This window comes from Lycium barbarum, chromosome 9, assembly GCF_019175385.1.
Source record: "Lycium barbarum isolate Lr01 chromosome 9, ASM1917538v2, whole genome shotgun sequence".
NCBI lineage: Eukaryota > Viridiplantae > Streptophyta > Magnoliopsida > Solanales > Solanaceae > Lycium > Lycium barbarum.
This window is the reverse complement of record NC_083345.1, coordinates 52,233,033-52,256,687: the sequence shown is the minus strand read 5'-3', so window position 1 is coordinate 52,256,687 and position 23,655 is coordinate 52,233,033. Positions and strand designations below refer to the sequence as shown.

The window sequence follows — 23,655 nt, the reverse complement described above, 5'->3', positions numbered from 1 at the left end:
TGGTTAAATACTACTACTTATAGTTAAATAAAGAGACATGTGTCATTTGCTTATTAGGCGAGCATAAACACTCGGTACGAATAAGTTTTTTCTTCCACATAAAGCATTGTGAGAACTAAATACGGTTAAAAGAGCTACATAAATATGTGTGTTGCATTTTCCTCCACTTTTAAAAAAACTCTTCAAGTCATACATTGTGGTGACGAAGATATGTGGGTAATGTTACAAGCATGTCTCTCAACTTCCCAAGTGGCTTCTTCAGCGGAAGGATTCCTCCAAAGCACTGTGATCGAAAGAGAGCTCTTTAAACCTCCACTCGCGAATTTTCTAGTCCAAACTAGCTAAGGACTTCGTAGGGTTGGGAGGGGGATGACATGTACTAGGTCATGCGGATTCTTCAGTATTATAAAAACATGAAATAGAGGATGTACGGGTGACAACTCCGTTGGAAAAGCAAGATTGTATAAAAATTACACTATAAAGAAACTATCACTAATCTTGGTGCTAAAATGAATTTAGAGCCTTTAAACGAATTCCTGGTAATTTCCTTTCATTATTTATCTAGTAGGTCAATAAGAAAGTAATATATATACAGCTACTCCTTTAAGCGTAAGCTTCATTACATCCCAACCTCTTACATGGCTTTGTCCTCGTCAAAATGGTAAGGCTTCCAATGATATACACAAGTTGTGATCAGCAAGATGAGAAATAAACTTGGACCCTATCAATCCATTATTCTTCAAGAACATATCGATTCCTTCTAGCACCAAACACGATTCTCTGTATGGCAATACAAAATCATGATATCATTAGAAAGAAATCGGGTGTCACAGTGACAGGGAGGTAGGGACCTGGATGTCGGATTCAGGTGGAAAGAGGCGAAGGAAATTAGAGAAGCAGAAGTGTTCCACTTAACTGAAAATATTTGGGAATAGGCTTTTAATCCTGTGAGGAAACGTATGTAAGTAGCCTTTGTTGATCCATTGGTCGGTATTGATCTTATATTTGGGACTAAATACTCTGCGACCTGTAAAAAGAGACGTGCAAGCAAAACATATGATGAAGCACGGGAAAATAAGAGAAGTGCGGTAGGGGTGAGGACGCGACAGATTTAATATTCATTTAAGCTGTTCCTGGTGAAACTTCCAAGTTCCATCTGCCTAGGATTAAGGAAATATCTCATTTTCAAGGCAACAAATAGAAAATCAACTACCTACTTAAGATGTTGGAATTCTCACCACATCTGCTGGCTCTGCCAAAACGTTAATGAAGAACTTGGCCTGCAATAAGAATAAAGGTGTTTTAACGTTTTTTTTTTCAGAACAGGACAGACCTCAAATGAAAGAACATAAGAAACACCTAATCAGCATTCTACCTGCTTCGTGTTGGCACCGGACATTAAAAGATCAGTTGTCACCATCCCAGGCTGCAAGTGAGTGGAATGTGGGTTCAGATAAAGAAATGATTGAATGGAGACAAATGATAGAGAAACAAAGAGATGTCAAGCATAGTCAAATTGAGTGTCCAAATAAAAATTGTGTATTCTAGAATATATAGCGGAATGTAATTTCAAAAACCAGGAAAAAAGCCCCAAAATAAAAGTAACAAAGTATTTGATGTATTAGTTCTCTCAATGTAAAGATTTATGGATCTCAACTGAAGTTACATAGTGATGAGTTATGAGATGTTGTAGTTTTGATGATTTGACAAACACACCAAGGATCAGGTCCTTGATAAGGTCCCCTGAGCACCACACGAAACATGACAGCTGGTAAAGCTGTTGCATGATTATGCAAAACTGCAGCATCATAGCTGTATGTGTGCTAGGAGCTACTAGTCCTTGGAAAGTCACTATCCTTGGTCACATGTTTCTCACATGCTCTCTACATTGGTCTCAAATATATACAATATGTGGGGAATAGTTTGACCTAACACTTGCAAATCAAAAAGATATATTTTTCTCAAGTGCAGCCGCCACTCCTATCAAGGTGCTCTCAAGAACAAGTCTCAACAAGCCAAAGGACCAGATTCCTGAACTGAAGATGCTTTAAGTCCTTAGGTTGTTGAGTCTTTGTTCCTTTGTTCTATAAATTGTAAACCTACTCTTCTCTTTTAAGAAGCTGAGGTGTTTGAATTTCAAGGGGATTGCTTGTAAGAAGGTTATCTTTACAAGTTCTAAGAGGTACACTAGGCTAGAGTTAGTGTAGGTGTATTAGTTTCAATCCTCAGAAAGTGTTCGTGGACTATTCACCCACTTAACCTTTTGAGTGGTACATTTGTCTGAGTGAAGGCAAGGTGTATTAGTTTGCTTGGCTAGAGCTAGTCAAAGGTAGTCGAGAGTTGCTTACAAATAGAATATTTGTAAGGGAGAAGAATTAAGAGTTTAATTCCTAGGTTGTAATAGGTTGTAACTTGAACATTGCTCAGTTTAGTGAAGTTGGAAATCCTACTAGTGTAGGTCGTGGTTTTTAAGCCCTTGAGCAAGGAGTTTTCCACGTAAATATCTTGCCTTATTTACTTTCCATTATTATCTGTGAAAACAGCTTAGGGACCAGGTCCCTTAGACTGTTTCGGTGAACCTTCAGGTGGTAAACACCAAAAGGGTAGACTTATAGGTTTTATCAATTGGTATCAGAGCGGGTTTTTTTTAAAAGGGTAATACCTAGAAAGGATCATTTGTCATGGCTAGTTCACCAAACATGGAGAAAGGAAAACTTATCACAAGACCACCAAGGTTCAACGGAAAATGTTATGAATGGTGGAAGGCAAGAATGCGGGATTTTATCTTGATAGAGGACACTGAATTGTGGCACATTATTTGTGATGGTCCTCATGTTTTTGTCAAGGGTTGTGAGGTTGAAGAAAAGAAGAAACTCAGTGACACTGATAAAGAAGCTATACAAAAGGATCTCAAAGCCAAGAAAATTCTTATTCGCAGTCTTGGGTTAGAAGAGTATAATTTCATTGCCTGCTGCTACAAAACGGCAAAGGAAATCTGGGATGTTCTAAAAAATGTCTATGAAGAATCTAGCAGAACAAAGCATCTCAAAATTGAGACGCTTACCACAAAGTGTAATTCTTTCAAAATGAAGGAAGGTGAATCTGTTCATGATATGTACACTAGATTCTCCTCTATCATTGAAGAACTTCTCTCCCTTAATAGAGTCATTGAGGAGCATCTCTTAGCTCACAAATTGTTGAGGGCTCTGCCAACTTCATGGAAGTGAAAGCGTGCACTATTCTTGAATCCATGGATCTACCAGAACTGACACTCGATGAACTGATCAATGACCTCAAGATCTATGAGTTAAGAAAAAAAAACAAAGACATCAAGAAGCAAAGATGGAAGAAGAAGAAGAAAGGTGTTAAACCAGAAAAGAAAAGTGATTCAAGTGGAGATGAGTTTGAAATGTTGCACATCACTAAAGGCTTGTCAAAGTTAGGAAGCGGCATCAGAAATGTCGAAGAAGAAAAAGAGCAGCACTTGGTCCCCGAGGACAAGCTCAACTCAAGGACGGAAGCCGACACCTTGGTTGAGGAAGCTTTAGCTTATTGGGAAGATTCCTCTGATGAATCTGAAAATGGTAAGGATGCAAGGGAAACATCCATGATGAACACTGATGATGAAAATGTCGGATATAACTCTAACTTTGCCCTGATGGCAAGATTAGAAGATGGCAATGACAAGGAAAAGAAATATATCTCTGGACCTGAAGGACGGCGTTAGACTCATTATGATCATGACTGAGGACTTGAGTAAAGAGAAAGGTCAGTCATCACAGAGAAACAGAGAGAATGTTGAAAGCAAACCAAGATGTGAAGGACCTGGTCTTAAAACAAAGAAGAGCTTGTTACCTACGTGGACAAGAAGAAATCTAGTTCATCCATTCTTTAATCACTTGGGACCCAAGCTGATTTGGGTTCCTAAGTTCCGTGAGTAATTGGAGAAATGGTCTGGAGTGAGAAAGAAGCAATCAACAAAGTGTTGGTAAATATGACTGCTCTTAGCGCAAAATTGAAGAAATGGTTAATCTTCTCTCATTCAAGGCCTTGAAGGTGGGAGTGTGTCAAGTGACAGCATGAAGAGATTATGCACTCTTTATTTGAACAAAAGTTAGCAAGATACTCTCTCATGAATTTAAATGTGCATACCATGCTGAAGGGCTGAATTGCAAGTATACTAAGATAGATCAGCTATGGGGAGTTCATTATGGTTAATCTTATACTGTCAACAGACATATGCACGGTCCCTATTAGTGATAAATAAATAAAAAATCACAAATTCTGGAGGACAAGGTTCATATGAGATCAACAATAAATGGCAATAAATAGTGTGATAAAGATGAGACAAGGGTAATCTGTGTGTACTCTGTCTCTAGAACCCTTCACCATCTCCTTTTGGGAAAAGAAAGACAAGACTTATGAAGATCCGCCAAGACATGATGATAGGTGGTATTCTCATTAGGCCTATGCTAAATGAATGTGTGGTTGAGATCCTGTTCCTAAGGATTCACCGTGAGTTGGCTAAGTGCAAAAAAGGTCCAAGCTGAATTGTCTGAAGAAATGTGAGTGCGAATTCTTCTGTCTCAATGATTGTGAAAAAGACTTGAAAAGAGCTCAACTCTAAGGGAATGAAAAACTCCTCCTTGGCCTTTTTAATAAAGTTTTCTGAAAAGGAACGAAGATCATAAAAGCAGAGGAGGACAGGGCGTAATGCTGAGATAAAAATTCAAGCATGGGAAAGCAAAGGGAGAAGGTACAGCCAGGTGTCCAAGGATATAAAAGAACCTGGTCCCTTCAGTTCTTCAGTTCTTAGGACCTGAGGTTCCTAAGCTATCATTTCAGCTTGATAAGGTAGCTCACTACTCAATGCAAGCACGTTGAACATCAAAAGCTCCTCACAAAAATGACTTGAGAGGAGAGAAAAGAGGGATGTCCAGCTCAGGGACAAAAGTTCAGAACAAAGGATGACAAATAAGGAAGATTGTCTTTTGTGTTTGCAAACTTGTAAATCATCAAAAGGCACCCTACTTCAGTAAATCAAGGATTTTCATAAAGGTTTAAGGAGGGGGCGATGTTAAAATCCTTAAAGTATCAAGAAAATTTTTCTTGTATCCAAAGGATAGAAACCACTTCCTGTCAGAAGACATCACAAGCATGTTGGATATGCTGAAGTCCCTTCAACAAAGTTGTGTATGATTTTAAAGAGCACTCATAGAAAGGAGTTGAATATGCAATCAGTGATGTCATCTAAATCCCTGAAACTATGCTTGAAGCTTCACAGATGGTGTCAGTGATGCTGTGGGTGTTCAAATCATCAAATGGCTCTTCTATAAATAGCTCGTTGAGAAAAGAGGGATGCTCACATGGCCATTCCAGAACAACCTAATATAGGAGACATTACACTCTTCAGAGAGCTCTGGTCTAAGCGGTCCTCATAAAGGTCAAGGGACCAGGTTCCTATGACTCAGGTTAGTAGTCCTTTCAAGCATGTACATACTTTTTAATTTTTGCCTAAGTGCTATGTCTTTATTAGTTCCCGCTTCTTTTAAGCCAAACGTCTTTTTTCACTGAACCGACCCGGTTGTAAAAACCCTTGATCAAACTAATAGAAATCGGTTCCTTCCTTCCATATAAGCCCTTTTACACTCCTCCTTCCTCTCTCACATAATCTCTCAACCCTTACCCTTCATCTCTTCGTTCAAAATAGACCATGTCAAATCGTGAGTCCCTCTTCTCTGATGGAACAGAAATCAACCCCAATCTCTCACCTCTAAAGAACCCATTCTAGCAGACCCACTATCATCCTCTCCTTCTCAAAAAAATCACATTTCCACCATCCAAAAACCTAATGTGCCTTCACCTAAACCAGTCGTTCCTGGTCCCTCTAAAACTCAAAAGAAACAAGAATCAAAAGATTTCATCTCTGAATCTATAAAATCCTCTTTTTCTGACAACCCCGACTCTGACATCAGTGCTAAAACCGTTGCTACCTCCCAACTCTTTGGTCTTACGGAAGAAACAGTTGACAATGATGATGGAATAGAGGTGTCAAGTCAAAACAAAGGTGCTGAAATCTATAGGCTAGTAGAGGTGATGCATGAGAATGAGGAAAGGGTTCTAGAAGAACATCCTCAAAAATTAGGAAATTCCAACCCCTTAACCAGTACAGAAGAAGGAAAAAGTTCTGAAAATGTTGATACTGTGACTGGTAGTTGTGAAAGAGAGGTGGAGCTGTCTGCAAGAAATATTATCTTAGATACCGCGGTTGAAAGAGGAAGGGCGATGTCAGGTGATGCAGTAAATGAAAGTGAGATAGTGAAAAGGTCTAGCAAAAATGCAGAAGATATAGCGGTAAATGAGGATAGTGATATTGCAAAAGTGAGAAGTGAAAATGTGGATGTTTGTTTAGATAATGTTGGTGATAACCTTGATGACATCTTACGAAATATTGTAAGTGATATTGCTGAGAAAGAAGTGACTAAAAGGAAATCTGAAAAAGTAAGTTTGGAAGCTCAAGAGAAACTTGGAGAGATCAAGAAAAGGTAGTAGAAAATGAGGTAGAACAGAGGAACAGTGGTGAAACAGAGTATGTGAACACCGGACCTGGTCCCGAGGAACATTGTTTGGACATTGTGCCACTGTCCCCCATTTGTGTATCTCTGGAAGGTTGCTCAGGAAAGGAATTGGGTGCTTCAAAATCATCTGGGAAAGGAAACATTACCAAAAGTAAGCACATTGCCAAAAAGAAAGTGGTATCCCAGCCTAGCAAGAAACCCTTTACTATCAAATTTAGAACTCAAACACAATTGGACTCCACTTTTAAGTCTGACAAAGAGAAGAGTCCAAAGAGTGGAAGAAGAGTCGTGAGGCCAAGAGACAAAGAAGAGGCGGGGAATGTGGTTGATGGCCAAGGAAAGAGAGAAGAAAAGTCTCACCGAGAAAGAAAAAGGTCGAAAAAGAAGGTGAAAGTGAGAAGTGAGAAAGATACTGCTGAACTACACAAGTCTCAGAAAATCTCCTAAGAAAAGGAAGGACGTTGAAATTGAGGAAACAGGTCCATCCAAAAGGAAAAAGGTGGAAGTCAGGAAGGGACCTGGTCCTTCACTACAGGGACCGCTCAAGAAAAACGAAGAGATGTTGAGAATAAAGAATCTGAAAGGACAAAAGGTGCTACTTGGAAGAGTACTTGATCCTGAAATAATTGGACATCAGGGATTGAATGAATTGATGGAAATTTTAAAAGCTCAACAATGGGATCATCTATTTGAAGGGCCTGCTCTTGCTTATGAAAAAGAGGTAGCAGATTTCTTTGCAAAGCTAAAGTACACTGCCAACCATACCTTAGTATGCAGAGCTGGAGGAGTCGATTTCACTTTGGATGAAACTCAGCTGGGCAAGATTTTAGGTGTTCCAACTGAGATGCTGGGAAATGACAAAAATATCAAAGCCTCTGATGACTTCAAAAGTCACATAGTTAAGATTAGAGAACAAGTAACCACCGACACTCTATATAAGAAGCAAATGAAGCCACAATATCAACTTCTTTTTGAGTTAGTCAACAAGATGGTATTGCCCAGAGCTGAGAAAAGGTGCATTGCATCTAAGAGGGATCTGTTCCTGATAGAGATCTTGGATGAAGGACACCTGTTCAGTCTACCCTCTATCATGATTGAGCACATGATTAAAGTCGTGAATACAAAAGATGGAAAGCATGGTCTGCCTTACGGTTTTCTCCTGACAAAAGTTTTTGGTCACTTCAAGGTTGTTGCCGGGAAAGCCACTAAAGGAATAAGGAAACAGATGTTCTCCTTGAGCACACTAGAAGAATGTGGCATTGTACAAAAGAAAGGGGGAATAGCGAGCACCTCTACTATCTCAAGTCTCATTGAGGCAAACGAGAAAATGTTATCTGACATAGAGAGGTTGCAGGTTGAAAATGCCCTGTTAAAAGCAGAAAACGCTAAGTTAAAAGTTGGAGGACCTGGTCCTAGAGAGACACTGACGGAAGAGGTTGCCAAGTTAAGAGGTGAAAATGAAAATCTGCAGCTCAAAGTTGGACGACTTCAGGAGCAGATCTTGGAAAATCACAGAGCTGCAGACGCTAGACTGGATATGATGCTCAAAGCTTTCAACCCTATTAAACCTGCAAATGCATGACCCATCCCCCTTTATCCTTTTTGGTCCCCTTGCCTGCCCCTGGTGCTAATTCTGTAAAATCTCTTTTTGGCTTAATGACTATGGCACTATGGCAACTTTATTTTGTATGTTTATGTTTCAATTGACTGCTACTTTTCAATGACAATTGCTCTGTTTTGTGCACATGTTTTCTCCTTCTTTTGCTCTAGTTGTTCTGTTATTGTTCCTTATGAGTTTCCCAAGTGATCTGAGTTAATGGCTCTGAACTTCTTCTAGCTTGTATCAATCTTTTATATCTTTTTAATGATGCCAAAAGGGGGGAAATTGGAATTGGTGGGTGATGTTAACTGACCACAGTCTCAGGGGGAAGTCCCAAATGAATATTGCACAGCTGTAAAATGAAATGAATTGGGGCGCACTTGTTGTTAATGGCCATGCCCTCAGGGGGAACATCAATTACAAGTTTGTTAGCATTAAAAAGGGGGAAATTGATGAGTTATGAGATGTTGTAGTTTTGATGATTTGGGAAACATACCAAGGAACAGGTCCTTGATAAGGTCCCCTGAGCACTACATGAAACATGACAGCTGGTAAAGCTGTTGCATGATTCTGCAAAACTGCAGCAGCACAGCTGTATGTATGCTAGGAGCTACTAGTCCTTGGAAAGTCACTATCCTTGATCACATGTTTCTCACATGTTCTCTACATTGGTCTCATATATATACAACATGTGGGGATTAGTTTGACCTAACACTTGCAAATCAAAAAGATATATTTTTCTCAAGTACAGTCGCCACCCCTATCAAGGTGCTCTCAAGAATAAGCCTCAACAAGCCAAAGGACCAAATCCCTAAACTGAAGATGCTTTAAGTCCTTAGGTTGTTGAGTCTTTGTTCCTTTGTTCTATAAATTGTAAACCTACTCTTCTCTTTTAAGAAGTTGTTTGTAGGTGCTTGAATTTCAAGGGGATTTCTTGTAAGAAGGTTATCTTTACAAGTTCTGAGAGGTACACTAGGCTAGAGTTAGTCTAGGTGTATTAGTTTAAATCCTCAGAAGGTGTTTGTGGACTGTTCACCCACTTAACCTTTTGAGTGGTACATTTGTCTAAGTGAAGGCAAGGTGTATTAGTTTGCTTGGCTAGAGGTAGTCGAGAGTTGCTTACAAATAGAACATTTGTAAGGGAGAGGAATTAAGAATTTAATTCCTAGGTTGCAATAGGTCGTAACTTGAACATTGCTCAGTTTAGTGAAGTTGGAAATCCTACTAGGGTAGGTCATGGTTTTTAATCCCTTGATCAAAGAGTTTTCCACATAAATATCTTGCCTTATTTACTTCCCATTATTATCTGTGAAGACAGCTTAGGGACCAGGTCCCTTAGACTGTTTCGGTGAACCTTCAGGTGGTAAACACTAAAAAGGGTGGACTCATAGGTTTTATCACAGGTCCTCAGTCCAACTAACTCATATACGTTTTTGCAATACAACTTTTATCTGCCCCAATTTAGTTATAAAACAAGATAAAATATTAGGTCAGTGGATCTTGCAATCTTTCCAATATGGAACATCAGCAGCCTACAGGTGACATTCTCACATTTCCAGAATCTATCATGTTGTCAAAAACAACTATACCTCAGTCCCAAACAAGTTGGGGTCGGCTATATGAATCCTCATTTCCTCATTTAAATCTTGTTGTCAACATAAAAGCTTTAGTTTGCACCACCAATGATACAATCAAGTATCTAAAATTTATCACCTATCATTAAGATGCAAACCATTCAAGGAAGTTTTCAGGTGGTAAGATAGTCAAGGCATAAATTTACTGCTTGAGCACCATCAATAAACAATTCAGGTATAATATCTCGAACCCCCCTAAACTTATACCTTTTATTCAGTCTACTTCTAAATTATCTTTGGTCCTAATTAGTCCCTTTGGCTATTTGGTAGCTTCCACCCCCTGGACGCTCGCATGGCAAAGAGAGTGGATGCACGCACTCTCTTTTGGGCGCGTAAGGTTGAAGAAAAATAGACAAATCAGCTCCAAGTGAAGTATTCTTTCAACCCTTAATTGCCACATAGTTATACAATGGTTTGTTTGTTCTAACTGTGTATTTCTTCTTACTTTCTTCTAATATACAACATATTTTACCTCAGACTAAAAGGGTAACAAAGTAATCATACTAATTCAAATAAAAAAGGACAAGCAACCTTCTCAATAATCCATGACACTATAAGATCACAAGATAAATGAAGCAGGGCATACCGACAGATTATGCACTATAACATTTTTAACATCCTGCATTTCCAATTCTGCCTGCAGAGATACCAAGAAAATATATGCTGTAATAATTCATCAAGAAATTTAACGGAGAGAGCAAAGTTGACACCAGATTGCAGAATGACATAACTTTTGCAGTCATCCTGCATTTGTTACATTGAGAAGATAACTCGAACAATTATATAATTGTGATAAAGGTAGCCTAAATGCATTGCAATGAAGGCCATGCCAGCATTCAACTCTTCCAGTTGCAGATTTAACCGTTTGTAAATGTTAATTAATATTTTTATATACCAAAGTTGTATCTTATGATTTCAAGATTTATGTAATTCCTGGCAGCTGTAAAGGAAAATAATATAGGAAGATATAAGTATCTTTTATGTCATTAACTAGTCTTGAGTGATATCCTCTCAATCATTCAACATCTAGGGTGCCAAGCCCAAGCATGTGATGAAAACTTTCAGATTACATAAACAATTGATCATCCTGGAACTCGGAATTAGCATAATCAATGTCTCTTAATATCAAACCAAACGTTGAATGATTCCACATAGTCTTCGACAACCAACAGAGGGAAGAATTGGAGGGGGTATATTGAATTGTGAACCTCATCTGAATTATCATAGTTCGAAAAACACCAAGGGAGAAGTTGGGGATGGGGGGGGGGGGGGGGGGGGGGGGGGGGAGGTTTTCAATAGGTGTTAATTGGTCAATTTTTTTTTTTTTGGCCCAAGCACATGGATATATTTTGCTGATAGGTAATGGTGAGACTCAAATTCATGACATCTGTCTATTCTGGTACAAAATTGAATTGTGTGAGCTGCCTCATAAAAGCACAACATTTTTTTGTGCGGATTGCCCTTCTTTTGGGGTGGTCTTTAAATTTTGCCCCTCATATTTGTGGTCTTTAAATTTTGCCTCCCATATTGCTGGTCTTTAATTTTTGCCCTTCGCGTTGCAATCCTGAGATTCTGGGTTTGAACCCCCGCTCAAGCATAAATTAAAAAAAAAAAATCGCAAGGCAAGGTTTGGGTCGCGTGTATGCCGGACCCGGCATACACTTGTTAAGGAATAACCAAAGTTATGCCGGACCCGGCATACTCATGCCTTATGGGCAGACTTGGCATAAGTATGCCGGGTCCGGCATAACTTCGGTTATTCCTTAACAAGTGTATGCCGGGTCCGGCATACTTATGGGTAGACTTTTAATTTAGTTAAGCCTTAACTAAAAGTCTTTTCCTAGTTATGCCTCATGGGGCAGACTTCTAGTTAAGGCATAACTAAAAGTATGGCCCATAAGGCATAACTTTTCCTTAAGACATAGACTTTGCCTTATAAGGCAAACTTTTAGTTATGCCTTAAGGAAAAGTTCCGCCTTATGGGCCATACTTTTAGTTATGCCTTATGAGGCAGACTTTTAGTTAAGGCATAACTAAAAGTATGCCCCTAAGGCGGAACTTTTCCTTAAGGCATAAACTTTGCCTTATAAGGCGGAACTTATAGTTATGTCGGGTCCGGCATAACTTTAGTTATTCCTTAAGGAAAAGTTCCGCCTTATGGGGCATACTTTTAGTTATGTCTTCTGGGGCACACTTTTAGTTAAGGCATAACAAAAAATTTATCTTGAAAAGTAAAAATAAAATAAAATATATGCCTCAAGGCAAAGTCTGCCTCCATCGGCAGACTTTTGGTTAAACATAACTAAAATTCTGCCGGTGGGGGCATAGCGAAATTCAAATTCTGCCTTGCGAATTTTTTTAAAATTTTTGACTGAGTGGGGGTTCGAACCTAGAACCCATGGGTTTTAGCCGAAGGGCAAAATTTAAAGATTACAAATATGAGGGGCAAAATTTAAAGACCACCCCAAAAGAAGCACAAACCATTAGAGGGAAAACTTTTGTTTATATATTTTAGGTCTGCAACCAGAGTACATGCCTGCAATGATTTGGTTAAGTGCACCACACTGCGTTTAGTCGCTCCATATGCTGCAAATCTGAAGAACGAAAAGGAAGACCCATCATTGAGAAGGAGAGCGAGAAGGGAAGCAAGTGAAACTAGTTGCATTATTCTCACTAGTGACCTATATGAAGTTCATAGAAATGCACTTCCCAAATATTAAAAATCTACAAGGGATTTCAAAATCAGATAGATAAAAAATCTGAAACAAACAGAAGGTACACATTTGAAAAGGAAAAACACAGGACTGGAGCAGACAACCTAAACAGAGAAAAAATGAAGAGACGATCAGGGACATGTTGATAATAGTTTAATACTCTAGCATGACATGCTACCAATTTTGTCTCAATGTGTGTTCCTTGATACAATAGGATTCTCTAGATCATATCACCTTGCTGTGAGATATTGTTGTGACATACTGGTAAACATTATAGCCACCAGCAACTCATAACGCTTTACAACTGGTTAGAGGATGTTTGTATAGCAGTACAAGGATGATCATGGAATTGAAGCAGCTACGGTACTTTAAGCAGCAGGATACAAAAGGTTAAGTTTACTTGAGCAAACAAACAAATGCGTCTAACTTTAAAAAAAAAAAAAAAATTGTATATATGATTATTGCTTTATCTTTCTAGTCTTTTAGCCAAAAGATGGGAACTAAAACAAATTTGAAGTTTGTCTCCCATGTCTTTATAAAAGTTCAACTTTGTGGCGCTAGGTGAGGGTGCTGAAAACTTGAATCATAAGCTTTTTTTTTTTCTTCCCCAATTTCCATTGCGGTATCACCCATTTTCTGCTATCAAAGGGAAAAGATGGGGTGCTGAAAACTGGAAGTGAAAAACAAAACATAACTTATTTCTTCCTCAGTCCCTTTCTAGAAACTCCTTTTATAGTCTCGCCCCCACCCCCCCCCCCCCCCCCCCCCCCCCTCTCTCTCTCTCTCTCTCTGTGTGTGTGTGAGACTCTCTCTCCAAACAGATCATGAAATAAAGTAGCAGAAAAACTCTGCTAAGGAACTCTAATGAGATGCACAGAAGCAGGTCAACTTCCTGTCAAATCATCGCACAACACATGCATGTAATGAAGCTAACACATCTAATGGTTTTTAGAGATACTATTCTTAAACGGAGGTTTTCCATAACTTTCTTATCAACTGATTTATAACCCGCACCATGGTTCTACTTAATGAGTTTAAGGTCCAGATATTAAAGGACCAAACACATCTAATGGTTCTGAGAAATACTATTCTTACACAGATTTTCATAACTTTCTTATCTAGTGATTTATAACCCGCACCATGGTTGTAAATGAGTTTAAGGCCCAGTTATTAAAGGACAAACTTGATGTTTCCACCAAGAGGTTGGTAAAGTTAACAAAGAACTCCTGCGGTTCCAATTTCAATAGGAGAGAAAATTCTTAGTTGATGAACCACTGTTAAAGGGAAGAAATTTGCGCATCACCTGAGATATCCAGGTGGCATTCCGGGGATATAGAGCAAAATGAGATACTTTTCTTGATAAGGTATTCACTTCTCAAATCTCCCTTATGAAAATGTTCTTGCACATGGCCACCTCTTCTAATACATTATGCATAAGTTGAGTGCCACTAGGAAAGGAATAAAGATACCTGGGGGTTGGTCTTCCATCTGAGCCAGCCCCATCAATATTAAAAACATGACCTCCTCGAGGCTGATTCTGCATCAAGTTTATAGCCTAAAATAACAAATGTTAGTAAACAGAGGCTAACCAATAAAGAGGAATCAATAACCTAGCGATGCAATTTACCTCACGACAACATATCATCAAACCAAGAGTATTTGTAGTGACAACTTGACTGCACACAAATCAAGTTCATGAAAAGCATCAATAAACAAAGATAGGACACAAGTCAAGTGCAAAAGAACTCACATTAAATCTTCATCAGAAGCTTCTGCCAGGGGTTTGAAGCTATACGCATTTGATCCTGCATTATTGATCTGTTTCATTCTCGAGAATTTGTGAGAAACCAACAAAAATTAGAATATTAACATTTCAACATATAAGTTTCTCAACGGCTAAAACTAAAATACAAGAATTACCAACTTGGGGTGGACTCAATAAATAGCACTTGTATCAATTACAACTTTGCAATACACACCACAAAGTTTTCCCATTTCTTTTAACATCTCATTTTTACCAGATAATTGATGTGTTAGACTATCCAGATGGAAATCATATGAACTATGAACATGCTATTGTTTGGAGTTAATTCCTTGGATGGTCACCCAACTTATGGAAATAACCTACTGAAGTCACTTTTTTTTTTTTTGAGACAACAAAGTTCCTAACTATTGGTATTTGACTCAGAAAATGACAAACACCCATTTGGCATGCCATGTCATATTAAAACCCCATTTTGAAAAAATAAAACCTAATTAACCCATGTCCCTTATACCCATTTAACCCACCCAATAAGAAAATGTGTCTTACTTAAATGACACGAGAATGATCAAAACCCAGAACATCACTCAACAACCACAAACTAGAGCTCAAATAACTTCATCTAAATGCACAACGTAACTATTGCAGATTCAATGCGAAGTCAAAATTAGATATTGTGGACCTTTATTATTATAAGCACTAATTAGTAAATAGTAAATAAAATTGTAACAAATATGTTATATATTACACTGATAACGTAACGTTAAAAAATCATTACGTTGTGTGAGCAGCCACTAATGCTTGTAATTGGTTAGGTTGTCTACATCACAACCCTTGGGGTTCCGCCCTTCCCCGGACCCTGCTAACGTGGGATGCTTTGTGCACTGGGCTGCCCTTTTTTTACTGTACAAACTTGAACCCAAAAAATTATTAGACAACACTCCTTTTCTTCTACTTCACCATTCTCTTTTGTTCCAAACCCTCATCTCCGTTCCTTTATCCTTCTCTCTTCTCCTAATTCTTCCCTATTCTTCAAAAAACAAGAAACTGATGGAGATGACTGATAGAGAAACTCAGGATTTCACGAACCTGAAATCCTTCTCCCAACTGCCCTTTATTCGGCCAGCACCAATAAAAGAAAAGGCCATTAGGCTTTTCGGCAAACAATTAGATGGTGCTCATGACTCCATCACTACTACAAAGGAACCTGTTAAAAAGAAAATTTAACAGGTCCGTCAAATTCAGTTTGCATGTGTAATGTAATGTGTAATGATTTAGTTGAGTGAAAATTTACTTGAACTCAAGTTTATGTGTTGACTGATGTTATGGGTTTAGATCATTCTCGTGTCATTTAAATAGACCAATTTTCCTATCAAGTGGGTTAAATGTGTATAAGGGTCATGGGTTAAATGGGTTTATATTAAAAATGAGTTTTTAATATGACATGGCATGCCAAAATGGGTGTTTGTTATTTTCTGAGTAAAATAGCAATAGTTGGGCGACTTTGTTGTCCCCCAAAAAAAAAAATAAGTGACTTTGGTAGGTTATTTCCAAAAGTTAGGTGGCCATCGAAGGTATTAACTCTAATATTTGTATCATAGCTTTTGCAGCAGTTCAAAAATAACTTTCATGGATTCAGTACCAACAATAATTCTTGAACAAACTGTCAAATGAAAGGATAAAAAGTAGCATTAACAATTAAATCGGGAAGAGAATTGGATTTCTGATATATAAAGAGCATTTGTAGCCGTATCATCTCAAGCAGATTGAGGGTCCAGATTAAATACCCATATGTCAATGTATTTAAGCTTTTGCCTCGCAAAGGCAACTAAGTCCTTCACATCTTCTCCCTCTCTAACATCACACTTGGTGCCCTGCGCATAGGGATCTGAATCATTAAAAAGCACGTGAAGATTAAATATACTTAAGCTAATCATGTAAGAAAGCCTATAAGACCTGAAAGGATCAGTAAGTATATTTACGGACCTTTTGTTTACTTTACAACTTTACTTCCAACAGAACATTCAGGAAATCAAAGTTAAAGTCAAAAGATAGGCATCTTACGCATGAAGCGCAGAAAATATTAATCACACAAAGGTATCTTAGTCGTTAGAGAAATAAGATAATCATCATAGAACCAACAGATTGAAGACTAAACTAGTGATGAGTTTACGGAAAGAATCAAAGAAAGACTAAAGGGGTATCAAGAAATGAAGTTAACATGGAGGTACCCACACATGCTGCTTCCCCGTTTCAACTTTTAACCTGGCAAGAGCAGATACAACTCTTTCATCTGTCAAAAAAACAATAACTAGTCAACTCTAAAGACATAACTACATATAGTTCTAAACTACATATCTCATAGATACTTGTTTCTTTTCCATTCAAGGGTAGAGAGATGAAGAGCTAACATAAGATAGAGTGAGCTTTAAAGCAGTAAAAAAGAGAATGAGAACACATCCCAACGAGTTACAAGATTATGAATTGAAGAGAGAAAATCTCACTGTATCAAGGTAATATCCCAAATCATCAGCCTTATGCTTTTCTAATTTTGGTGAGTTCAGGACTTGGAGAACATTCATCAAGGTAGGAGAGCAGCAATTATTGGTAAATGACTCCACAGAGATGAAACTAGATCACAAATATGCCATCCCTCCCAATCTTCAATTCAAACTTCAGCAGATTCTCTTCCTTTCTTTGTTTTGCTAACTTGAGCAAGCTCTGTTCCTTTCAACCCGTATTATCCCCTATTAAGTAGCTAGATTTCCATTTTCCCTATCCTAATACGATTACATCCATTGCTTTTCACTATTTCCTTAATTTGCATGTGGGGCACTTAAAGTCTAGGGATCACTGACCAATGCCTGCAGCTTCCCTTTTTCTCTCTCCACAAGCTGTAGCTTCTTATATTTACATTCCTAAAATCTCGGCTAGAGTAAGTCTCAATTGTCATCCTCAACAGAAGTGCATAACAAAATGTGATTAATCTATCATATTTAGCTACTCAAAAGTAAAATTTCCCCAACTACTCTTTTTACCCTTACAAATTGACTATGGCCATATACACATATTGGTTTCCGATCTTCTTCTATTTGATGGGCAGGACAAATATAACAAACCGATTCCACTCATAACCATAGTTTAGTGCTAATTGTCAGGCCTTTTACAATTTAATTTTCTTTGTTATATTACTGTAGCAACAAAACGGAACTAACTATAAAGTAGTATGAAGTGTTCATCTGATTTCTATCATCTCTCTTGCTATGTGAATGTTGAGAACAATGATATATCTTTCATTGCATAGAACACTCAAGTTCAGACCACTGTAGCAGTTGGACATCAAACGCCTACGTGATATGATTTCCTTGATTTTTTTTCATAACGGTGGTGTACTGTACGGATCAGCTTAATGTGAGCTGCCTGGTGATCCCTAGGTTGCAGCATGTTTGGTCGTTAACTCCTCGCGCCGCTGCCGCCGTTTCTAGGACCGACCGACGCCTCACCTGCACAGGTACCTACGTAGTGTAGTCTCGGTCGCACATTCAACATAGCGTTCGGACTCATGTGCCTTCCAGAACCAGGGGTATTCGAGCCTGCTGCGTACGATTAGCCAACCTTGCGGCGACAAAAGGATTAGACGTCCCCCCATGCTAAGGTTCCCTGCGGTCCAAACCCCTATTCCACTGGGTACTTGCTACCTCCCATTAGCATAGGTATTGGGTAATTTTGTCTATCAAGGCTTAGGTAGATGGGAAGAAATCACCTACTCCCTCCGTTTCATTTTATATGTCTTAGTTTGGCCGAGCATAAAGTTTAAAAATATAACTGAGACTTTTAAATCTTGTGGTTCTGAACTAAACATGTATATTGTACTAAAATGCCTTTTAAATCTTGTGGTCCTTAATAAAATGTTTATTTACCCTGAAAAAAAAAACTTGTGGTCCTTAAACATGTCATGTGCGATGTTGGAATTAAATTGAGTACTAAACATAGAAAGTGGCATTCTTTTTTAAACAGACTAAAAAAGGAAGTACGACATATACTTTAAAACAGAAGGAGCAATATTTTTGTCTCTGTTATATTTGAACCCTGTTTCCCAAGGTTTGTATCCGCTTCATCGACCACTAAGCCATGCTATTGTAGGTTTAACAAATATCTACCAGATTATGGAGATAAATGAGTATTTAAGAGGCCAAGTATCCCTATAAGTTGACAGACCTTTATACCCCTTCAAAAATTAAATTATCCATCAATATTAATGTAAAAAAAAAAAGACCAAGAGATTTTTGTTTGAATTCTAAAGGTTACATGGAAATTCCCAAAAGACTAATAATGGTGCATGTATCTAAAATCTACATCTTTTATACTTCTCAAAATTCTCAAACATAAACCACATTTTCCTATGAACTACATTATATTGTATGAAACAATAATTTTAAAAAGAATATCTCAAACATCAGTAATGGCCAAGTTCTTTAAACTCCAACTTAAAAAAGAAAATCACTTTCTCAACATCCAGACCGTGAATTCAGATTAAATTTACTAGTATTTCGAGAATAATATTTGAATCCAGGGTATTTGATTTTGAGTATGAGTCAGTTCTTTTTCCAAATAGGATTAAACGTACAATGATAAATTTGAGAGGACATATTGTAACATGATTTGTTACTGTAAAATTTAAGAAAAGGATTTCCCACAAGCCATCTTAAGAAAGTGTTCTTAGAACTGTGCAACCTTGAGCATTCAAGCTTGCATTTCGAAGTTGTTTCCTCAAAGAAGTGTAAATATCATAGAAGGACAGAAAAGATATTGTGAGAAATGTAATACAAGTTAACTCGTTATAATACTCAAGTAAACACATAACGCATATGTCGAATTACAATAAGACAATAGAGAACTTTTGTGAGGCCCGGTGCTTTTTCATTATCAAGTTAACTAAATAGGATCACCATTCATCGTTTTCAGGAACTTACATTTTTTCTTCAGTTATTATTTCTTTTATTAACATAAAATATGCATTCAAGTCTCATCATTTCTTACTTAATTGTAAAGCCAAATTCTACAGTGGAGCTGAAAATAAAAATCAGCTATACAATTTTCTCAGTCTTCAATCTTCATTGGCTCGAAGCTTTGGATTTCTTTTCTATTCAAAAAGAATAATCAACATCAGTCATCAGACATTCTCACACTGCAGTTTCATCGTAATCCTTTTTATTTTTAAAATTTTTGATAGGTAAATAGTTGTTCATTATTCATATTTAATTCTAATAGAACTAATATTTGTATCATTGTCAAGATTCAGGCATGGCTTTTAGATTTTTCTAAAAAATATCAAACATTTCTCGTGTCCAAGTTAAGTTTGGGCGCGACATATTTCTAAAAGGAAAGCTTCGCAGAAACTACACTTTCTTTCGGTTTAACAAGGGAAATAACCCCAGACATCTAAAACAATGTTCAGTGGAGACTTGGCAAAATCTAAACACCCCCCTCCTCCCTCAGTGGCAAAGTTGGCTGAATCTTAGCCTTGCATTTTGGGACAATTCTTCACCTATGATCTATATACCATCATGATTCACCACTAATGGCATATCTATTGCCATGATCCTACTATATATTCTGCATACCATTGTTACACAATTGACTACCTTTTCACAAACTATAAAATAAAATAAAAATAATAGAGGAACTGAACAATGAGAAACCCAACAATCTATTGGTTAATGACATCATAAAGTCAATGGTATTGTTGCTTATAATATGAAATCACCTGATCTGGAGCAAATGATGACATTATCACCAGCCTTGAGAAATTCTTTAGCTAATGCATATCCTATTCCTGAAATAATAAAATAAAGTTGATTTTAGACATCTACAGTAAAGCGAAAATGCAAAGAGAAACAGCTGCATATTTCAGTGTGACTTATTTTGTATCCATGTATCAACTCTGTGAAACAAAGTGGGCAGATTGAAACATAATCCACGAGCACATGGTATTAGCTACAAATTTAATGGTTCTGTTTGCTAGAAGGTAAAGAATCATTAAACTTGTCAAGCAACAGGAAACTGAACGTATTTTATCCCTATCTAATACCAAGTAATGTACTCCTGTGACTACACAAAAACATGGCTGAAGTTTCAGCATACAAACACTAAGTTACTACACAAATGATTAAAGAATGATCAAAATGGAAAAACAAGATGTGAAGAGAGTCTAAGGCATTAAAAGAACAATAAAACCCCCCCACTAAAAGGTTCAAGTGACCATCTACAAATAGGCATTGTCAGCTGTTTCAACCGTGAACCAAGAAATTACACATTTTAATAACCAACCGTTGCACTTTAGGAGTTATCAGGGAAAAGGTGCACATCAACTGTATTCCAAGGAACTACAAATCCAGATGCATGTACTATAGCACTCCAGCAGAAAATACTTGGCCTCCTTCAGTATAAGGCTATAAAGTTCACTTGGTTCACACCATCAGCAGTTAAGCTTCGTTCAACCATGATAAGTAAGATCTTCACTACTATGCAAACTATATTTCCACAGTCATCTAGGTGATCCCTCACATTCTTTTGTCTCACCAAAAGCAATTGCATGACTCTTGGGACTATCTTCAAAAACACAGGTGGTAATGAACCAATATGAAGGTGCTACGGGAGACAAGTATATCTAAAAGTTCTGATCTGAGTGCTAATTACTTTCTTAAGAAGGCGTATCCTCTGAAATATCAATTCAAGGGAGTGTATCATTTGCTCCAAGAATTTCACACCAGGTCAGGCTACCAGTTACAGGATCAAATCTGACTTACACTTTGGACCAATTTCAGACTCGGTTAATCTTGATCTTACACTTGCCTTCTGGAGTGAGCAAAACTTCTTAATAGGATATAATTATTAAATTTCGTAAAGCACAAGCATCTATAAATTATTGAATTTATGACCTCATTATTGCCAACACAATAATCATTCCATTACTCAAATATGAAATAGATGGATAGAAAGTAACTAGGTAGGATGCTTCAAAAATTACATGAAGCTGACTATCTTATTTTAGAAAAAAGCTGATGATACCACATCACATAAATAAACAACTTGAATAGCATTTGTTAAGTAGGCATTTGGACAATATTAGGTTGAAGTTGAAAAAATGATTATTCAGAGATGATGTTGAACTACTCCTTTTTATTCAGAAAGTTTTATCATGCTTTCTTTAGTATTTTGTCACTGCTTATTTACACTGATTTGAGTTGCATGTCCTTGTGTCGAGGGTCTACTAGAAACAACCTCTCTACCTCCCAAGATAGGGGTAAGGTCTGCGTATATTCTACCTTCCCCAGACCCACTTTGTGGGATTTCACTGGGTATGTTGTTGTTGTTGTTGGAGTTGATGTTGAAAAGGAATATTTGAATAAATACTTACCAAAAAGAAATTGTAGAAGATGTAGAAAGACAACAGAAATGACTAATGCCCATAACTACCAATCATGACATTGAGTCAATTTATGTATTAGTTTATGTGAAGATGGAATAACTAATACAAAACTCTATCACCAACCAAACAATCTCTAAGTACACGAAGACAACAATCGCAATTTAGAGGATAATAGTTTTCCTCCATAATAAAGAAAAGAGAAAACAGAAGTGTTAACTTATATATCATAGGGAAAGATTATATAACTCAAGAGTGAAGGCTAACACGCCAAAAATATGATAACCCATTTCAAGAACTAACCTTTGGAACCACCAGTAATCAAGACATTGTAAGGAGGAACCATTGGCTCCTTTCTATTACTCTGTGGAGAAGAAGAAGAAGCAGCCTTCACCAGGAAACGAAACGAATTATTGTACTTAGATTTTAAGCAAAAACTGGCCGGGCTGGGGGATAGAATAGCTGAACTGCTAAACCACAGGTTGCAATTAAATTTAGTGGAGGAGAGTGGTCGTGATTTAGGAAAGGATTGAAGTGAAGCAGTGGATACAGCCATTCTTTATTCTTTATTCTTGTTTGCTGATGAGGTAAGGGAGACAACAGAGGAAGCAGAGGGAGAGGTAGGATACAGACCGTTGGTGTGCTCGTGATAACAATATAATTACCTAACATGTAGGGCCAGAAACTTCATGGGTAATATCAACTGTTGGAATTGATTTTTTTTTATCTTTTATTTTTTATTTTTTATGATAACGATCAAAACAGCTGAAGTGTCTTTTTTTTTTTTTTTTTTTTGCGAGTTTCGCACCTAAACATCTGGTGTTTGCGTTTTCTAACTAAACTATTACTAAGTATTTATCAAAGCTGATTAGATCAAGTGTTTGAAAGGCGCGTGACAACTTAATTTGCCCATAAAATTTCGTCCACGTAGTAGTTGACTCATTAATTTCAAGGTGTGTTCTGATAAATATTGTTGATAATTCAGGTAGAAAACGGAAACATATGATATTTCACGTAGGGAACTCGCAAAAAGGTGATACTTCAAGTGTGTTTTTTTACCATTATCCATTTTTTTTTACAATGGAATTGACTTTTATCCCGGTAAGGTGGTGTGAGAGGTTCGCCGTTGTGGGTTTGAGGAGGGATAGCGGTAGGTCGAAGAAGTATTGGGGTGAGGTGATTAGGCAAGACATAGTGCAACTTCAGCTCATTGAGGACATGACCCTTGATAGGAAGGTGTGGAGGTCAAGAATTAGAGTAGAAGGGTAATGGGTCACCGGGCGCATTTCATTTCCGTTCCCGGAGTTTCAGCATTGTTCTTGTATTTTCTTATTTTTTTTATTTCTATTACTATCTATTGTTCCTTTAGCCTTGGTTATCTTATTATCTTGCTATTGTTTTTGCTTGTTGCTATTGCATATTGTTTGTCTTTCTATGAGCCGCGGGTCTCCCGAAAACAACCTCTCTACCTTCCCAAGATAGAGATAAGGTCTACGTACATACTACCTTCTCAGATCCCACTTGTGGGATTCCACCGAGTATGTTGTTGTTGTTGTACAATGGAATTGACTTTGTTATGGCTAGTATACATGATCATTGTCACGACCCGACTAGGGGCCATGACGGGTACCCGGGGCTAACCACCGAGCACTGCTCATACCATTACCCATCATACACATCAAGCGTTCATTCATTAATCTTATACTCAAATCATAGGAAAACCATTTTTCACTTTGAAACATAATTACCTTTATATACATAAGCCCTTCGGCTATCAATATATATATATATATATATATATATATATATATATATATATATATATATATATATATATATATATATATATATACACGTAGGAAAAATCGTGAGAACATACTACCCACACATGCCTATTGTCACGACCCAACCCCGTAGGCCGTGACTAGTGCCCGATCT

The 23,655-nt window shown here is 37.5% G+C and overlaps 1 protein-coding gene across 1 annotated transcript; it reads right to left on the bottom strand.

Annotated features, from left to right (window-relative positions):
- Positions 1-445: 445 nt before the first annotated feature.
- Positions 446-22,379, bottom strand: LOC132608726 (chlorophyll(ide) b reductase NOL, chloroplastic). Its single transcript, XM_060322462.1, has 13 exons — positions 22,021-22,379; positions 20,056-20,124; positions 16,520-16,581; positions 16,076-16,162; positions 14,277-14,344; positions 14,154-14,202; positions 13,996-14,081; positions 12,349-12,406; positions 10,399-10,449; positions 1,376-1,426; positions 1,239-1,280; positions 917-1,027; positions 446-780 (listed from the first exon to the last, which is right to left on the bottom strand). Exons 1-13 carry the CDS (start codon positions 22,271-22,273, stop codon positions 733-735), a joined length of 1,035 nt encoding a protein of 344 aa, XP_060178445.1. The 5' UTR covers positions 22,274-22,379; the 3' UTR covers positions 446-732.
- Positions 22,380-23,655: the final 1,276 nt, after the last annotated feature.